At 35.7% G+C, this 19,449-nt stretch overlaps 1 protein-coding gene across 3 annotated transcripts in view; it reads right to left on the bottom strand.

The window, feature by feature from the left end:
* GLRA3 (glycine receptor alpha 3) overlaps positions 1-19,449 on the bottom strand; it is an 85,554-nt gene that overhangs the window by 36,044 nt on the left and 30,061 nt on the right. For all 3 annotated transcript variants that reach the window (XM_063156180.1, XM_063156182.1, XM_063156181.1), the window contains exons 4-5: positions 4,913-5,136; positions 2,079-2,161 (exon numbers count right to left, since the gene is read on the bottom strand). In XM_063156180.1, coding sequence (XP_063012250.1) covers positions 2,079-2,161; positions 4,913-5,136 — 307 coding nt within the window. The remainder of the gene's footprint in view (positions 1-2,078; positions 2,162-4,912; positions 5,137-19,449) is intronic.

Genomic DNA, 19,449 nt, shown 5'->3' with positions numbered 1-19,449 from the left:
GTGAATTCCTGCTCTGAAAGGTCTTGGATCTTGGGACTTATGTCACTGTATGTAACAGTTTTGGATCTGTCCCAAAATAAATAATCTCAGGGAACTGCTGCCTTGGTCTTGCAAACCTAACTGGTTATTCTGCTATCAGACATGTAAGCATATCCAGAGCTCCCACATGCTGCAAAATTTTCTGCCTCAGGCCATCATCTTTTCCCATAGTTGTGATGTCTGAAGTAACAGGTAAAATAGAATTAGACAAGGCAATATGGGAAAAGCTTTATTACTTGCAACTTCCTTATGAAATAAAATTTGATCTTTCTTTGTGAATAAAGAATTTGAAGCGCTCATCTGTATTTTCTTCAGTTCTTCTTTTGTGAGAACCTCTCGTTACCATGTGAATGTGCAGCTGGGAATTTACGCCCACTGAACTCAATGATTAAAAACAAGACTTCAGTGAAAAATGTTCTGCTGGAAAATACAGTAGAACATCCACAGTGCCATGTAACTAATAAATGTTGGTTCCCTGTGGTGTAGTTTGTGGGAACTGTGGCCTCCTGCAAGGTTTCTCTAAAGCAAACCAGATGCCTGCTTGTTCAAGAATGCTCAGTTGTTGTGTGACCTGTCCTCACAACAGCTGAAAGAGAGGAAAAATGCAGCTGAGTTTATGAAGCCGTTAAAGCAAAAGCTTCAAAACATCTCAAAGCATTTTTAATGATACATTTTGCTTGCTCAGTCAAACACTATGATACTCCCTCTTTGAAGCATAACTGTATTTAGTGAGTAGACCTGCCATCTGCATGTACTCTGATGCAACTGCCTCCTGTTAACCTTTTGTTTAGTCACATTAATTATACAGGTTATCAGTAGGATTGTCTGCTCAGGTTGGCTGTGGAGTTTTGCTCAGATACTGGGTATATTATATTGTCCTAAATTCCTTGACATTTGCAGCAAATAATTATCTCTCCATTTTAGTCAAGAAAATTTCTGCTGTCAGATTCAGCTGTTGCCCTCATATTGAAAGGCTGCTTCATAATGTTACCATCTGTCCATTGTAATAAAAGATAGATCTGGCTTTTGTACTCACCCTGCAATAGTCTATAAATAGCACACCATACAACAAACAGTTCTGACATACTGACTGATAGATAATTACCTCCCCTTCGCCTAGGTGCTGCTTTGTTCCAGTAAAAGAAAAAAACTCAAAAAAATGTTAATAAAATAATATTTGTTGTGTTTCTGATGTATGATATATTTAAAATAATCCAATATGTTCATTCTATAAGCATAATTCTTTTATTTTTTTTGAAATATTTTACTTGTTGGCCCTAAAACTGTAAATCTAGATATTTTAGATGAATACTTTTTACTCCTGTCATTTATTTTCACTAACTTCAAATTGCTGGAAGCTTTCAAAGAATGTTTTACTTTATTTTATTTTTGTTCTTTGCATCATAAGGAGGGTTTTTCAGCTACAGGTCTCTTTCAAAGTCTTCTCAATTTAAAGGAAACAGCAATTCCCATATACTTCATATCACAAGGAAAATGAGAATATCATGCATCAGACAGAACAGTTGATTTCTCCTTTTGTCAGTGTGTTCGTGCCTTGAAATGGCATAGCTGCTTTACACTTTTCATCCTCTTTTAAGTAACAAGATATCAAGGTAGATGATAAGTAAAATATTTTATATGTTAGAATATAATTATTTTATTTCACATAAAGCCCCATCCATCACTTCTCTAAGTTATTCTTATGTTCCCTTTATGCTCTCCCTATTATTTATCTCCTGCATGTGTGAACACAGAAAGACTTATGGTGAAACCCTATGTGCAGAAATATTTGCATAAACTGTCACTGAGTTTAACAGTAACTTCAGATTTACACAAAACAAAACTCTATTTTCAGTTCAAATAGGTATGAAAGAACCTCTTCCTCAAAATCATGTATACTTCACAGATTCTATTGATAAAATAGAAGATTCGTTTTGAAAATTTGTTCTTGTACCACCACAAGGGGTTTTCCTACCTCCTGTATAGCTGTTGTAATCTCTGCAAAAGTATGTATAGGATAATACATTACGCAAACTTACAGCTTTCCAGCTGCATTATACATGTTTGCACATCCATTGGAAAATTTTTGAGATCCATCGGACAGGAAAGAATTAAAGTCAATCTGAAAGGACACAAAAAAGTCATTAAAAACATACCCCCAAAAAAGCCATAGAACTGCGCGGGAAGAATGCACGAATACAATGGAAGCAATTAGAAATAGAATACATGTTTCAGTAGAAAGCTCTCAAAAAAGGTCTCTATTAGCTGAATCCATCTAACTCAGCCTAGTATGACAGCATGGAAAATAAATTTACAGACTTCCAGAAAACTAAATTTTTCAGTAGGGTTGCCTAACTTAATGAGAAGTCTAAAGAAATGCAGCAGCAGTGTGCCTTTTCGTGCTACAGCAGAATTATTTCACAGTTTCAGTATTTCAAAGCCTTTGCATAAAACTTACCCAAATTTGCAAGAATTTCATAACATATGCCAGCAGTCATGGTGGAAAAGTAGTTTTATGTGTTGCTGTCCTAAAATAAAGTGCTTAAAATGTCAACACAAAGGCTTAAAGAAACATTTGATGATATTGATGGTAAACCAAAATATGGCTGCAATTTTGAACTGTAGCTGTGCATCAGTGTTAGTCCTAATACTTCCTGTGAAATTCTTTGCAAATTATGAGCAAAGAGGTATTTTTAAATTTTAAGTTAAAAATTTATTTCTTATTTATTATAATAATTTATACATTATTTACAATAATTTATCTTTTGAGTAAAAGTTCTCTGAGGAATCAGAAAGAAGAATTTGTAAGAGATAAAGGCACAAGTTTTCCCTCCCTGGATATACCTATGCATCCATTGACGTTTTTGGCACTGGGGCTAAAGGGAAGTGGGCAGTAGCTGGCAAGTATGGCTGTATATTTCTTTTACCTAATTTTTTGTTGGTGACCAAACCTTCTTGATTCATTGTTGCTATAATTTATGTGTAGCCTAACAGTGATAGAGCTGCATGGGGAGAGTCTGAAGAGGGAAGGCAGACCCATCCCCTATTCCCATGCTGTTAAAAATAGTTCCAAAGGCAAATTCTGGCTAGTAGGTAATACAGCAAGTCATTTCAGAGGCACCTGGACTTTAATAATTTGTGCTTCAGTAAATATTTTAGTATTTTATATTAAGCTTTCATTGAGCTGGGAACTGTTACCCTCCATTATTTTTTTGTCTGTATTGTCCCAATGCAATTAGAGATGAGGAGAAGTTAGGGAATGAAAGAAAGAAGCAAATTTAGAAACATTTTTTTTTCCTTTTAATATCAGCATAATAGCAATTAGCATATCTCCCCTCCTCAGAAGGTCAACTTCCTCAAATGCACATAACTAAACTAGATGCCAGTGATATGACTTTAAATCTGTTTTAGAAACTGTTGTAGCTCTTAATTAAATCAAGGCAACATAAACTTTCTGGCTTCATAAGAAATGGAGGAACTATCTGGTGTCTGCTTTCAGCAGAGTTGATGTTTGCCTTTATAATTTAATATGATACTATTTCTCACATTTGGGGTTTTTCACCCCATTTCATGTGGCTATGAACTTGCTCTAAATTGTATTGAATTTGCAATACAAACGTGTTTCAGCTGAATGGTGGGGTCTATACTGTGTGCAGTGTGTACTAGGAAGGAGTAGGACAAGGCAGTGAGTTATTTGATTAGAGTGGAACAACACCCAGTGCCTCTTGAGGTGACTCAGACGGTCTGCAGATAATTGATTTAGATCTATTTCTACTTGAATTCAGGGAAGGAATCCTTTAGATCTACTTTGAATCTGTTTCTAGAGACAGAATACATGCTGTGACACTGAAGATTGATTGTGTTGCCAGAGTGGCAGTCTAACTTCCTTTTGGATATGAAATCCTCATAAGAATTTTAACCCAACGCTTTCTCCTTGTGTAACTTTGAGAAGTGCTGCCTAATGGCACTGGAAGGAGGGAAGGAGGAAGGAGATTCTTGCCACTGATACAATTAATGAAATCCATAAAGTTTTCTTTTTCTCCAGAATTCAGAGCGTTTAGAGATTCCCGATGTCTCTTCAAAGAGTCTAATTACCATTAATTCAGTGTCATAAAAGCATGCAAAGCAAAACACTGAGTGGACAACAGTATATTTATTTTGAAAAGAGTAACATTTTGCACACATGACGTGAGTCACTGCTTCAATACCAAATCTAGTGGGGTATTAGCACACTTACATCTAATGTGTTTCTGATTAGATTCGCTTTTTGAAGACAGTGGTAAAATACCTACTGATGTCTCTATTAAAATGAAAGTGGTGGGAAGTGGGATAATTAGATTTTGTCAATACTTAAGATTACTGCTTTCAGCTTCTTAAAACCTTTTCAAAAATTACTTTCCAGTTTTCTCTCCATCTTCAGGGTTGAGTAAACGACTATGCTATAAATGTTATACTTCCTCAAACAGGCCATGTTTTCAGGTTGAAGAGCAACTGCAGTATTGAGAAAGGGGGAAAAGAAGTAACATTGGATTGTCATGACATTGGAGGCCACAGACTTTGAAACTTGTATATAGGCCAACTCAAATTATAATACTACAGGATTATTTGTTCTATGCAGTGTCCTAGTCCCTCTAGGCTCAGTACCTGTACTTTAAAATTAGAAAGAAATTTTTCTTATTACTTTTACTATGTGCATGGCTAATGAGTGATCATTTTCTATTTTAATATAAACAATGAATGCTGACAAAATTCTGCATACAAAACTCACAAATAATAGTTCTGCATGACTAGCAACTGAATATACGTTTTAGAAAATCCTAATTATACTTTTGAGCTTCTATCTGAAAAAAACCCCATTAGATTAAAGACTCACCTGATGGAATAAAGTACATTTCCATTCTTGAAAATCCGCAACAACTTATTATCTGTTGTTACTTCATGAAAGTTGGCACCTTTTTCATTAGCAAAGAACAGATCAGGTTTCCAAATGGAATCCAGCATGGATGGATCTAAATCTAAAGAGTCATCTGGATATTCACTGTATGCAAGGCGTGGATCATTCCAATTCTGACGGAGAAAGATGTTCACTCGGTAATCCTGAATAAAAGAGAAAACAAGCAAAGCTTTATCAAGCATAGGGATTTAGCTTTTATTTCATTTCTTAGCCGTGTAATCCCCTGTCCATCTGTGGATGACAAAAGTATTACTTAGCTGAATGCCAGAATGATACCTATTTATATTAGTGGCACACAATGGATAAGAATAAAGATGCATTCCAGGGCAATTGAAAAAAGTCCTAAGATAAGGAAATCCAACCTCCATGTACAGTTCATATAATTCCATATAACTCTACCTTATCTATCTACCTACTCTATCACAAATTTGTCTTGAATTTGAAATAAGAAGCATAAAAAGAGATTTATGGTGTTACCTTTTTCTGCCCAAACCCTGGCAGGGGTATTCCCATTCCCTCTCTCTCTGTCAGTGAGAATCTGTCCCACTGTAAGGGAAGTTAAATTATTTTTTTTTCTCTCTCTCTTCAATCCTTACTTGTTTTAGACTCATCACACAGGCTTTCTGTGCCTCAGTTTCCTATGGGATATTGTGTGAGCAGTAGCTTGCCATACAGCAGTCTGAGGAGGGCACATGTTCCTCCTCTCTTCAAATACGGTAGAGACCCTATAAGTCTTTATAATAAATTAGATTAGCCACTGGTGTAGTTACCTGAATTTCTACAGAAATTCCTGTCTTAATCAAGAGGACTTTTATAGAAAAGATGACTTCAAACTTCTGGAAGTCATTTTGCACATACATCCTGTCAGAAATGTATTTATGGCTCCACTTTCTTACAACTTTGCCACTCTGAAAATACTTGGTTTTAAATAAAGGTGAATAATAGCTTCTCATTACATTGCATTTAGAACTGAGACTGAACATAAGGGCATAGGAACTATACTTTTATTGGTCATAATAAGATTTTCCTCATTATTTGAACTGCATTAATGAAAAAGATCAAAATAAAATAGAGAAAAAGATAGGTTAGCTGCAGGGAGAAAATGGCAACTGGATGTCAGACCTTACATGACACTTCTGAATATAACAGAAGTAAAAATGAATCACTTTTTTATGGTTAAAAAGATTATGAAAATTAATTTCAACAAGAAGGCTTTTTTAGTCAGAATGGGAAATTAGGTGTCCAGGGTTGAGAAATAAAATTTAGCCAAAAAATATGGACACAAGTTTTAATAGGTTAGACTAACTAGTTAAAACCCCATTGGTGTAGAAATTGTTGGTTAAAAATGCAGCATTTTATTAATATTTCTCTTAGGAAACTTGGGGCATGTAATGGGGAAGAATCATGCCAACAGACACAATAAAGGACAACAGGAACCTCAATATACAACATTTATCCATGAGAAAGTTTTTCATATCTTCAGCATCCTGCTGTTTTGGTCAATTTAATTACTCAGCTTGACTGAGTAAGTAAGTGTAGCCAAATATGCTAAAAACATGCTTACCAAGTGTTGCCAATACTTGCCAATATTTGTGAATCATATAGAGAAAGTTCCACTAAAGAATTTTATGTTAACATAACTTTAACAATTTTTAGCACAAAGAAGGTAAGTAGAAAACTACACCTGAAAAATGAAATTAATTCAGATTACTCTTTCCAGCGCAGGAAAAGGGCTCTCTGACCAAATGGAAGCATGCAACATTAAATGCATTAGAATTGTTAATCAACTGCTTTATTTAAGAAATAAACTGTTAATTAATTTATTAAAAACACACACACAAACACACCCCAACTCCTTTCAGGAAAGGACTGAAAGACATTTTCTTTTTCATCATGGGTAGGAACAGCCTCAAAAGTCATAAAAAGTTCTTACGAGAACTCATTGGTGTTTTTATAATTAGTACCAGAGCCAGGGATTTGTACTATACAGATGTAAAAACAAGCCTGTATTTTCTGTGTGTTTCCAAAGTAAGACAAAACTCTTAGACAAGCTTGTGCCTCAGTGCTCACAGAACTATATTTTGGTGTTTCTAATAAAAGGGAATAATAACCCCTGAAATATTCTTATTTCTTTGCATGAAATATCATCCCAACATCATCCCAAATATCATGTAGTACCAGAGTCCATTCCAGCTTGCTGTACAAAATCAAAAGGACAGGAGGAAGAAGGATGTGGGAGCAATGAGGGCTCCACTGCCTTTCCCAGCATGCGCGATCCTTGCACTGAAGGAAACAGCTCTAAACCTGGGGCAGTGGGGTGGGAGCACTACAGCTCTCAGGACTTTGTATTTCTGCCCAATCCAAACTTTATATTTTAAATTATATAACCTGAGGTATGTCTATTTACTTTACTTTTCTCAGTAGAATATGAAGACTTTGTGGACAGGATAATTTTTATAGTAAAGGTCTTCTCACATGTGTGAGACAGAACAGGTGAAAATGCATAGCATGAAGGCCAAATGAAAAAGGAAAATGAAGAATAACAAATGATGTGATCCTTTCAAAATTATATTAAGTTATTCTGTATGTCAGTATGAGTAAAGTTCATTGGTTTAAATTGTTTCCAGCTTTTAAGATGAAAAAAGTCCTGGTTAAACTTCTCACTGAAGCAACTGGAGATATTTTTCATTGTTATCTCCCTTGAAAACGCTGCCATTGGCACTCATTACTCACTTAAATACATATCCTAATCTATCAAAGGAAAGAGGCTGCTATTTGACTGCTATTTTATGAAGGACAAGTATTCATCATCTCAGTTTATAATTACACATTATGAGCACAAGGCCTAACTACTTTAAACAAGTAGGGTTGTTTGATGCAAACACAGACACCAGAATCAAACTGCCTGAATTGATTTGTTATCCTACAAGAGGCTCAGTGTTCTCATGTGCTATGAGAACATATCCTTTATATCCTTTTGCCTGAAAGGATGACTCCTAATTCAAATAACTGTGACAGAACAGTCCCTTGAGGGGAGGGAGAAATCATTATTTCAGTTGTGGTGGCTTCCACAGCCTCATCTGTAACCTCAAGGCTGCCATTATCTGAACAGCTGCTGTACCCTGGTTGTACAGAACGAGAGTGAGACGCGGGTCTGCACTTGTTTCACCATGCTTCAAAACCTTAGCACAAGGTGAACCTTCTTAGAGGGTCAGAATACTGTTCACCTGCCTCATAAGGCTCAACAAAATAAAAATTGGAGATCAGGTAATTGCTCTTTGCTGTCCATGCCAAGGCTTGGGCCACTATGGACCTTGGTATTAACATTTTGATTAATAACTTCCAGCACACAGTAAAATCTGAAACACTTACAGGATATTTTGATTTCTACTTCATTATACTTGTACAGATAGAGCTATATCACCACAACATACAGATTGTAGCTTTTTTGAAATTTTTCCACAAATCTTCAAGATATTAATTTCCTAATTATCACTATTTCTTTAAAGCATTTTTCATATGCACTTCATGTGGAGTCTTTCTAGATCTGAGAGATTCCAAAATATGCCCCTCATTTAAACATTGAATATCACCCGTTCTCATAAGAACATATGCTGTTATTTGAACCAAGTCCTCAGAATTTCATGCATAAATTACAGAACTCTCTCTGTTGCTATTCCAAATATAATAATTTTGCCTAATATATACTTCTAAGTGAAATCTAGACTTGTATTTTGTATGATGTAGTCAAAGGATTCTTCCTTCCCTTCTTTTAACTCACTGTAAAATTTTAATATGAAAAGGTTCTTACAGATTTTGGAAGAACACTGCTAAGAGTAAACATAAGACACTATAACAAATTTTGTTCTTGTAGAAATTTTTTTTCGTGAGTTAACTATGACGCTTGTAATGAAAGCTCATTTTCACTGCCATAGAAGAAAACATTGATAATTTTAATTTTTACTTCTGATATTTTCCATAATAACTGTCTTGGGATCTGAAAAACATGCAATTTGACATGCTTTTTATTGCTGCCTTGATTGGTATAATTAGATAGGATGGCCTTATTTGTGGTAATAACATCTTTCCATTTTAAATTTATTCACTGTTTTTAAGTACAGTGGCTGCATATTAGGTAATCAATTACTTTGTCCAAATTTTCTAGAACCACATGATTCCTCCCTCAGACATCAATGTCTTCATGGATGTGCCTTAGGAAAATGACTTCTTGCAATTTTTGTTCCTAATCTTCCTGTGACTCTTCTGTATAAGGAAAATGATTCGGTTCCACATGCAAATACATGGAAAACTTTCCTTTCTGGTCCTGCCTGAAGTTACTTGGCTAAACACACTACGGGTAATTAGGATGTCTAGATTTCAGCCGACAAAGGCTGAGGATGAGCAATAAGGCAGGCCGGCTCAGTTCCTCTAATCCTAGTCTATATTGCAAATTGTGGGTGCTCCTGCTCCCTCCATTAAGTAGGATGACCCAGATGGATGGGAGGTTTAGGTGACAAATAACTTGCCTCTGATCTCACAAAGATTTAAAAATTAATTGAACTATTCAGAAAAGACTGTTGATGGATTCAAGTGAACAGCTCCTCTGAGCAGTAGATTTTAAGGTATGTATTAATGTTTTTAATAATTCTAGGGTTTTGGGTTCTTTTTGGTAAGTTAAGTTTTAGTGGGTTAGTTTGGTTTTGTTTGTTTCTCATACATTTCAGAACTAGTAGATATCCCAATGGGGGTCCTGTGAAAGGTTTGGTTAAAACTTTATTTTAATTTTACCTAGGTCCTTTCAGAGTTTGACTCCAATAACCATCCATCAATATTCATATTGAAGTCAATAGAACTAGAAGTCACTTGGCAAAGAGCTGGCTAAAACTAGTACTTCAACATTGCTACCTGCAATATCAGACCTCTCAGACTTCTTATACACTTAAAATTTTCAGCAAATACAGTTATACACCACTTCTGCATGTAGTGCTCTCCCTAGGTGTGCCACCTGCTTTCATTCCCTTGGATTCTGAAGTGGTAGGGTTTCTGTTAGCATTCTGGCTGGCACAGATGAACATTCCTTGCTTTATTTTCTTCTGGGATAAGTTATACCTCACTTGCCACCATTACAAATGATGAAGGATGAGAACCTACTGCAACTAATTCAGTTTTGTCTTTCCCTTAGGTAGAGCATTGGGTCATTTACGGGATGCTAGTTAGCACAGAGCTATCAGACCATCATTCAATCCACAGCTAAAAAAATAATATAGGCAGTAGTTTCTGAGAGAGCTCCTTCATTTTTTCTTTACTTACTCCCTTGTCTTTTTCACAAAACATTCAAAATTAGTTGAATTCAACAACGTGCTACAATATCTACTTACTTTCCATACATTTTAGGGATAAAACATTGCAAATGGATGGGTTTGGTTTATTTTAGCATTGATTTATTTTGTTGAGTTTATTATCGGTAGCAGTACTGGATTTTAGTTTCTGTGCTCACTATAATCATCAGAAGTCAAAAGTAGTTAATATCTAGGATGCTTATTCTTAAAAAGATTAATTTACTACTCACATACTGTATAATAATATTTGTCATAGCTCCTACTGCATGTCCTAGAATATTTATTAATTAAAGATTCAATATACTACTCCCATATTTAATGGAAGCTGCATGTTCCTAATGCATTACACTAAAATCACATTTTGAAACTTGTTCAGTGTAATTGCTTTTTTAAGCTTTAGCTCAGGGGCTTTTAAAATGTTTGCACTTTTAAGCAGTAAGATAAGGGATTAGATGATAAAGGACATGACAATTACATGAACAAACAACATACACTAAGCCTCTATCTTCATTTGGTGTTTGGCATGTTCTCAGTTGACCAAAGATTCTGGTTTTTTTTCTGCAAGCAAATGATGTGTCCCTGAAGAAGTTTTTGCTCTACGGCAGAAAGTACTTCTTGCTAAGTGAAAAGTTAAGTTTTTCTGAGATTTTTCATTTATTCAAATGAATTTTTGGTACTATATATTCCATTTTGTCATTAATGAATTTTATGTTAGCCCTTTGAAAATGACTGGTTTCAATGAGTGACTGAATGGGCTAATTTTATAATTTTTTACTGAAAATATGCATTTGAAATCACCCTCTGTTTCATCTCCTCAGAGAAATGTAACCAAATTAGATTAAATACAATTTTAAGAATTCCATATTAAATTTCTCTGAGGCCTTCCTTTATTTGGTAGACAAATATGACATTGTCTATGATAGGGTAAATAAGGTAAAATAAAAGGTAAAGTTAAACTAGCCCAGAAGCAGAGCCTGCTAACTCCTGTAGTCTAAACACCTGCTCAAGTGGGCCATGAGAAGGAATATATTTGTAACTTAAACAAAGTCAATCAGATATGAGTTGACCTTAAATTTATTGATATGCGTGAAATGCACCAAGAGCTCTGTTAGGAATATCCGGTTGATTTAGTGGTTTTACAACGATACCATGGCAACCCATAAAATTTTATGTGTGTTTGTACCGCACCAGTACTGAGGAGAAGGGGAACTATTTGTTTGTACCCAAAGGCATCATCTGGTGGCATTTGAAAAGCCCTAAGGTATTTTGCCTTTTGGCTGCTGGTTCAAAAAGATGCATGTCTTCTGCAATCCTGTGATATGTTTACCTTCCCAGATAACTCAGGGAGTTTTAGGGATTATCAAGGCCACACTAAATACACTTGGACAACTAAATAAAACTTCAACAGACACAAACTCCATTCAGTATCAATTTGCTAACCTGTTCCTTACATGAAATTAACTTTGCGAACAAGTTCATGTGGTTCTAGATGAGTAGAAAGGGAGAAAGAAGAAATATACAACTTATGGCCTTCCACTAGGTCCAGGATGGACTTCTACCAAAGGGTAGAAATAAAGGTAACTTATTGAAAAGTGAATCCTTATTTTAAAAGATCTCAGAGACTGTAATCTGTAATACTACAGTAATACCAAAACAGTAGTCACAGGCACAAATCTAAAACATTTTCCCTACATTTTGCTAAGCTTCAAAATTAATTAACCAGTGTAAAATATCAATATATGCAGTAAAAACTTTGTAATATTTGTATTTAGTATATATTTTATATACATATATGATATACATTAACAAGACATGCAAATTATGTATTTAATATAGTCAGTTTTCTGAAACTGTAGAGCAGCCACATTAACAAAAAAAAAAAAGGAAAAATATACTGCAAACAAAGGACCTAATAATGGTTGACTAGAAACATCAAATTTTCAGTATTCTATCCCTTCAATTCTACCAGGAGTTAAGTAGCTAAACCTTCATTCAATTTAAATCTTTTAAAAGAAGATAGAGGAACTAAAAAGAAGATTGTGAGAGATCTGGCATATTGTAGTTTACAATGTTTGTAGATGGAAATCAGGCTAGAAATCTTCTTTAACTAATCCTGTTATGCCAATAAATTAGCTTGCATATGTTCTTATACATTTACGTTTTGAAATCCATTAACTGAAAGGGAAACCTAGCGACTGAAAGATCAGGCACTGTAAAGACTGCTTATTTTTTAAAGCAAGGGAATAAATTCAGATTCTCTAAGAGTGCTTTCGAAGATTATTGTTTTATCATCAAAAACAGATAAACAAGAAATAATGCATACCTACTTTTTTCAGTTATGTGTGTTCAATACATTTGTTTATCATTCACCTTCAATATCTTAATGGTTGTAATAAAGTTTTAGGTTAGTATTATTTATTCAGACTGCCTCAGTTTCCAATGAGAAATGCCTTGAGGAGGTGGCTGCCTGTTTTTTTTGTTTTTTTTTATGGAAAATGAATATATGGGACTAAATTTCCTCATAGGAAAAAATTAAATTTTAAGCCTAGAGGCTTGCAAGTTGGGATCTTTCTGAACTCTGGAGAAGTCTGCAGCTTGTTTGAGCTGAGGTAAAGCTAATTTACTTCACAGTGGCTGTTACTGGGCTATGTTTTGATATGTGCTCAGCACAAGGTTGATAATATAGACGTCTTCTGTTATTGCTGAGAAATGCTTTAACAGAGCCAAAGCTTTATTTTGGTGGTTTTTTTTTTGTTTGTTTGTTTGGTGGTTTTGTTTTGTTTTTTGTTTGGTTTTGTTTTATTTTGGGTTTTTTGTTTTGTTTTGTTTTTCCAACTGCTGTGCTGGTGAAGAGACTGGGAATGTGTGGGAAATAGGGAAGAGACAGAGCTGGCACAGCTGACACCCACCGACCAAGGCAATATAACCAACAGGACCATATGGCGTCGTGCTCAGTATATATTGGGGGTGAGAAATGGGTAGAGGGGCAAGAAGGAGGAGGGGCATATTTGGAGTGATTGTGTTTGTCTTGACAAGTAACTGCTATGTGTGATGGAGCTCTGCTTTCCTGGGAATGGCTGAACACCTGCTTGCCCATGGGAAGCAGTAAATTCATTCCTTGTTTTTCTTTCCTTGTGTGTGCAGCTTTTGCTTTCCCTATTAAACTCAGCCCATGAGTCCTCTGACTTTTACCCTCCCAATTAATTCTCTCCCTGATCCCATTGGTGGAGGAATAAGAGAGAGGCTGTGTGGCTCTCATTTGCTGGCTGGGGTTAAATCAAGACGAGGGATTTTTGTTGGCTTTGCAGTGCTTTTCAGCCCTGGATGAAATTGCTGAGAATTTGAAAGCCTCAGCAAGCTGGAGCACTAGAGGCATAGGAGCAGAGAAGCCTGTGAGTTGGGATTACCTGCAATTTGGAGAGAGGGGGGAAAGTGTCAATCTGCAGATCTCTGCCTAGAGACACCTGTCTGATGAATCTAAACAGCAGAGTAGCACTCCCTGGGTTAATTAGAAAAAGGGTCAAATGGAAGTGCTTAGGAGTGAGAGAAGACAGAAACCAATTTCTGTGCTGAAGGAGATGGCTACTGCTGCTGCTGAGGCCCACATAGTATGTCTGAGATTCTGAAGTCATAAGGGTTACTTTGTGCAAAAAGAAATCAAACTACTTGAGAGATCATGAAGTTTTTTTTATTTTTTTAAATTGGTATTAGGCTTTAAAAGGATTTGGAGGGGGGAGGAAGAGGTCTAACACTACTGATGTAATGGCAGCAATGACATAGAGAGTGGCATGTCAGTAGAAAATGCATATCATACCACACTTTGCTGTGATCATATTGACTTTTAAAGGAAATTAAAGTCTCATTCACAGACTCATAATACTTCTTGTTCTGCTAGATTTTAACAGCCATAATTAATAGCATGCTGTGTATTGTCTATAGAAAAAAAAGAATCTGGTACATAAAAACCAGATTCTTACAAGCACTTTTGATGAATTGTATAATTTTACTGTTTAATTTTAAAATATTATAAAATGGTTTCAACTTTGTTTTTAATATATGGTTTACAATATATCTTTGCATTATGGGTATGGTGCATAGAAGTCTGAGCATACAGATCTTTTATGTTGAGTGATTACTTTGGCTGCTGTAATTAAAAAATCACACCCAGCATACGCACACTCAGAGTGCAGAAAGCAGCAAGTGTTCAGAGTAGAATAAAGACAGGGTGGGAGAATGGACTTTTTAACTGATGCTAAAATGAGGCTTTGCAATTTGTTCAAATCAAGAATTTCAAGGTCATGTAGAATGTTAGTACTGAGAACTTTTTCAGGGCATATTTATTAGACTCAAGAACAGAAATTAGAGACAAAGGTGACAATCTGAAAATCCTTTACTTTCTTAATTCAGGTTCATTCAACAAATATTCTAAAGTCCACTGCAGCTCTTGTTACTATAAACAGAGTTAGTAAATTGCAAGTTCATGCAAAACTGAGGGAGACAGGCTACAGTCATACAGTGATAGATGGGGATTTATGGACTTAACTCCTATTAGCATTACTGGGAGTTAAGGATAAAATCCACATATATCATGATGAGATTAATATCCATTGCTTAAATGCACATAATGAAGCTGCTACACTAAAGATATTTTTAAAACTATTACTTTTGACCTATTCCTTTGATTTAACTATTTTAAATAATGTTTTTACACTGATATCTGTGTTCTGATTTTAGAAATCATCACAAATGTTGCATAATCATAAGCCCAAGGGAGTTAATCTTTCATGATTACAACAAAATAAGAAACTTCATTAAGAGCATACCTCATATGATGTGAACAGAGCTATGTAGTGATGCCACAATCTTACTTTCACAGATGCTAAGATTTTCTACAATAGTGACTGAGTAGAACTCAGCTTGCAAATTAGATATTTTCATATCTTTTTCTGGATAATGCTGCAATTGCTGTATCAGGATTTTTAGGAACAGCCTATCTGACTACAGATTTCAAACAGATTGAAAAGACTAATATAATAATGTGGAAGACTAATATAATAATGTGGAAGTAAGCAAGAAGATACTGGGAGGGAAGGGAGTAATGCCACATGATTTCATAGTGCATAGTGCACAGTGCTGTACAAGTAATGGTTTTCCCTTTAAGTGGAAAAAGAGCAGTCAGAGGAAGAGGAATCAGTGTAAACAAACATAGATAAGAGGAAATAAGAGGTGTGAACTGTTTCCCAGCTTTGCTAGAAGATTAAATCACTTTAGGTAAACAAAGGATATAAAAATTTAACTAAAGGCTGTCTCCCTTGGAATGAGAAGATAACGATTCTGGAAGAACCTTTGATAAGTTTGTAAAGAAACCATTTTGGTTTTAGGAAGCGTTAGGACAGGTGATGAGTAGTATTTAAAGCAGCACTGTATGCAGTAGCAGGGGCTTGAGCTGATGATGTAGGAGGTCACTTCAGGTCTTCTGTAGCTAATGATTGCACTAAGTGCTATGGGGAAGTAGAAAGCTTTGTGCCTATAAACTGAGCTGTTCAGCTTTCTGTATTATACAGTGTTTTTCAAATTCTTTAAGAATGCTTATTAAAATGCATCAGAAAGAAGGATACATTTGTATGTCTGGATGAGCTGATTATAACACCTGCACTGGTAAATATTTACCTATTTTAGATAAACCAGAACAATTACTTCCAGCTTAGAGTAGTAAGTCAACTGTGGGTTTTGATTCAGTTTTTTCTTCAAATGAGGTAAAAAATATTTGAAGCTAGGCTCCCATTAACGTAAATAAGAATTAAAAAACATGTGACCCAGTGCACAAGCAGCAAGGCTAGTACTGCTACCATTTCCCTAGACCTAAGAAACAATCTGACTAATGGGTTTTGTTTTCAGAACTTGTTTATACCTGAAGTTGGTATAGATAATTGTATACCTGATTTGACATTTCTTCCAGGACCAGGAAGTCAAAGCATGAGATACTGTATGCATTTGGTAGTAGTCTAGAGAGATTTTCTGGATATATCAGCAAATCAGATACTTGACTCTCATGGTTCTATGCACAGTTTCAAATGGAACTCATTCTTAACCAGCTTCTCTGAAAACAAGTCCTCAACACCTGTTAGTGATGTGCAATACAGCACATCAACCTTGATCCACTGTTGCAATGCAATGCCACGTCACACCTTGCAACTTGTTGAGACATTTGGAACATGGCTCTGATACCTTTGCCTCATATTTTCTTGTCCCTCTTCACTTTGTTATACTGTTGTAAAGCCGGCCAGCGTTTTACAGATCTTCCACCACAATTTCCAGGGAATTCAAAAATTCCCAGCTAAAAAGTTATCCTAAACTAAAAGTTCCAGAGCAGAAGTGTACATAAAAATGCTTTCCATTTCTGCTTGGAAAATCAGTGGGTGTAGGTGTTGGGGAGGATGGAACAGGAAAGCCTTATAAATGTGATTGCCTGGCAAAAGATTTTGAGAATTGAGAAACTATAAGCGAGATTGAAATGAAAGCAAGTTTTGAGATCCCTTAGTTACTGAACAACTGGAAAACAATGGTGTGGCCAGCTGAAGGTAATCCCCTCTTGATGAAACAATACCCTCTGCAAGCAGGCAGGTCCAAGGGTCAGAGCAGACCCTGCAGCTTGGCAGATGGGGCCCAAAGAGTAAGATTTAGGGTTTAAAATGTAACACAGTATGGTAATGTAGAGACTCTTATAGGTTGTATGGAATGGTTATAGGATATGCATGCTGTAGTAGATTGGTTCATGAGAATCTGAATATTCAACACTGAAGATTTATTGTATTGTAATGGGAACTTTGCTTTTTCTTCACTCTTTTCTCGCTCACTTCTTCATCTTCTCCTCTGCACTTCTTCACCCCCTCCTTTCTACATGCTCTCTGCTCTTAAACCTTTGTCTTTAACTCTCTTACACTTTAGGCCTCTCTTCTCTCAAGCCGCTCTGAGCTGCGGCTGGCAGCTCCCAGCAGGGCCCTGCACCCACACCCTTTGCAATAAACCGATAGTTCCACGACCTGGCTGCAGAGATCTCTCATCCCTGTCCGTCCCAACTGTGCATGACCCCCGTCACTCCTACAGATGCTCTTACATATAGGAATTCCTTTTTACATTTGAAAAAAACATATCCCATTTGTTTGCTAATATGGAATAGTTGCTGAATGGTGATATGATCTCTCTGCTTAGAATGCAGGTTCAGCAGCAGGATTTGCCTGGATTACTCTGGACATGTAACAAACTGGACAGCTGTAGACCCACTAGAATTTGTAAAATCTCTGTCTACTTGTGACTCTGTAACCCAGGATCAGGGTGGCAGTGGCCAGTGTATGAAAAAAACTAAAGGATGTTATATAATCTGATGCCCAAACTTGCACAAGAACAATCCATTTTTCTGTGCCATGATAGAAGAGAGTTGATTGTCAAACAGAGACCCTTTTTTATTTTTTTAAATTCTGAAACTGTAAAGTGGCCATTATTGAGAGGCCTTGCTTTCACTCATCTGAGATACAAAGCATAGGTGTTTCTTCTTCACACTTCAGTATTAACACATTGCTATATATACTGGACAGATTTTTCAGTGTATTTTCAGTAAAGAAAGGCATCTATTTCTTTGTATTTGAGATATCAGCCTAAATGATTCATTTGAGGAAAAATGCTTGATGAAGCTCTTTAGCATTGAGGTTTGTAATGTGTACAAGGGAACTCTTCTTCCAAGCAATCTAGTGAAAGACAACCTAGAATAGGTATGATAGAACAAAATCAGGAATGCTTATTGAAGAAAGATGAAGCTAAAGAAATTAAAGAGCTATGGCTCATGAAAGGACCGTAATTATGTTGGCTTAAAAAAAGTGTTGGTGTGGTTTAAAAGCATATTTTATTTGCAAATGCAAGATGATCTCATTAGTGGGGGGAGTAGAGAAAAATCTATAACGTGCTTCCTATCAACATTAAAGTCTTTTCAGACTGAATCAAAAAATACCCCTGAGCAAAAACATGGTAAGGACAAATAAGAGACATGACTTTCAATTGTTAATTGAGATTAATTAAGAGTGTTAGACTATAATTAAATTAGTTAATTCAGCGTTAATTGTCTGCACTGTTGTTATTTTCCATCACATCTCTCTGTGAGCGTCCCCTTCAATGCATTTTGAGCACATGCATTATGCTAAGCGTATTAACACACCCTGAGTCAAAATTGCTGTAAATCTGCATTAAGGTCAGTGTTGTACCTAACCTTTAAAACTCAGAAAACCTTGACCAAGTTTATCAGTCACATTTCCTAGAATTAAAGCAGATATTTTGGTACGGCCTACTACGTACCCAATAGACTAATTGTTTTGTGTATTCAGTATTCTGACTCTGAACATTTGCAGCTGAAAATGTTGGCACTGATATTATTTTGACCTTGTGTGACTGAATAATCTCTTTTCTTATGTTTTGGTAATTCCCAACAATATATATGACTCTGCCCTTAATGATCACAAAAATCTTTTATCTTTAGGAGATACAATGTGAATACAAGCTAAGTGCAGCTTGAGCTAGAAAAACTACCTAAGGAAATTTTTAGGGTATTGTGATAAAAGCTGAAATTTAAGTTCCACTGCACCAGTAAGAAAAGTATTGGCTTTCCTGTAGGAAATAGTTCCTGTACTGCCAATATATATTTAATTTATGTGATCAAGCAATCCAACCAATTTGTCAGATTTTTAATGTTATGTGTGCTTAGGTGTTTACTATTTATCTCCAATGAAAAACTTCACATGTTAATTTGTATCAAATATGTTATGTTAATTTCATTATAATGAAATAGTAGTTTTATTCTGTGTTTTCACAATTTTTTAATCTTTTACTCTTCCAGATTTCTAAATTCTTCTGTGTAAAAAGCCCAGAATAACAGCAACATGTAAAATATGAAACACTGGTCCTAGGTTTTCCTTTATATGTGTGAAGAAATAGGAGATTTTCTTGTCTAGAGGATGAGTGTGAAATTCTTACTTTGTGAATATCATTGAGACATGCACAGATCTAGTGCTACCATTCAGTTTGATAACACAGAAAAATTGGTGAAGCTGGATCCTAAATAGCGCCAAT

Source organism: Melospiza melodia, chromosome 5, assembly GCF_035770615.1.
Source record: "Melospiza melodia melodia isolate bMelMel2 chromosome 5, bMelMel2.pri, whole genome shotgun sequence".
NCBI lineage: Eukaryota > Metazoa > Chordata > Aves > Passeriformes > Passerellidae > Melospiza > Melospiza melodia.
Note: the sequence above shows the minus strand (reverse complement) of the source record. Positions and strands in the feature narration are given on the sequence as shown.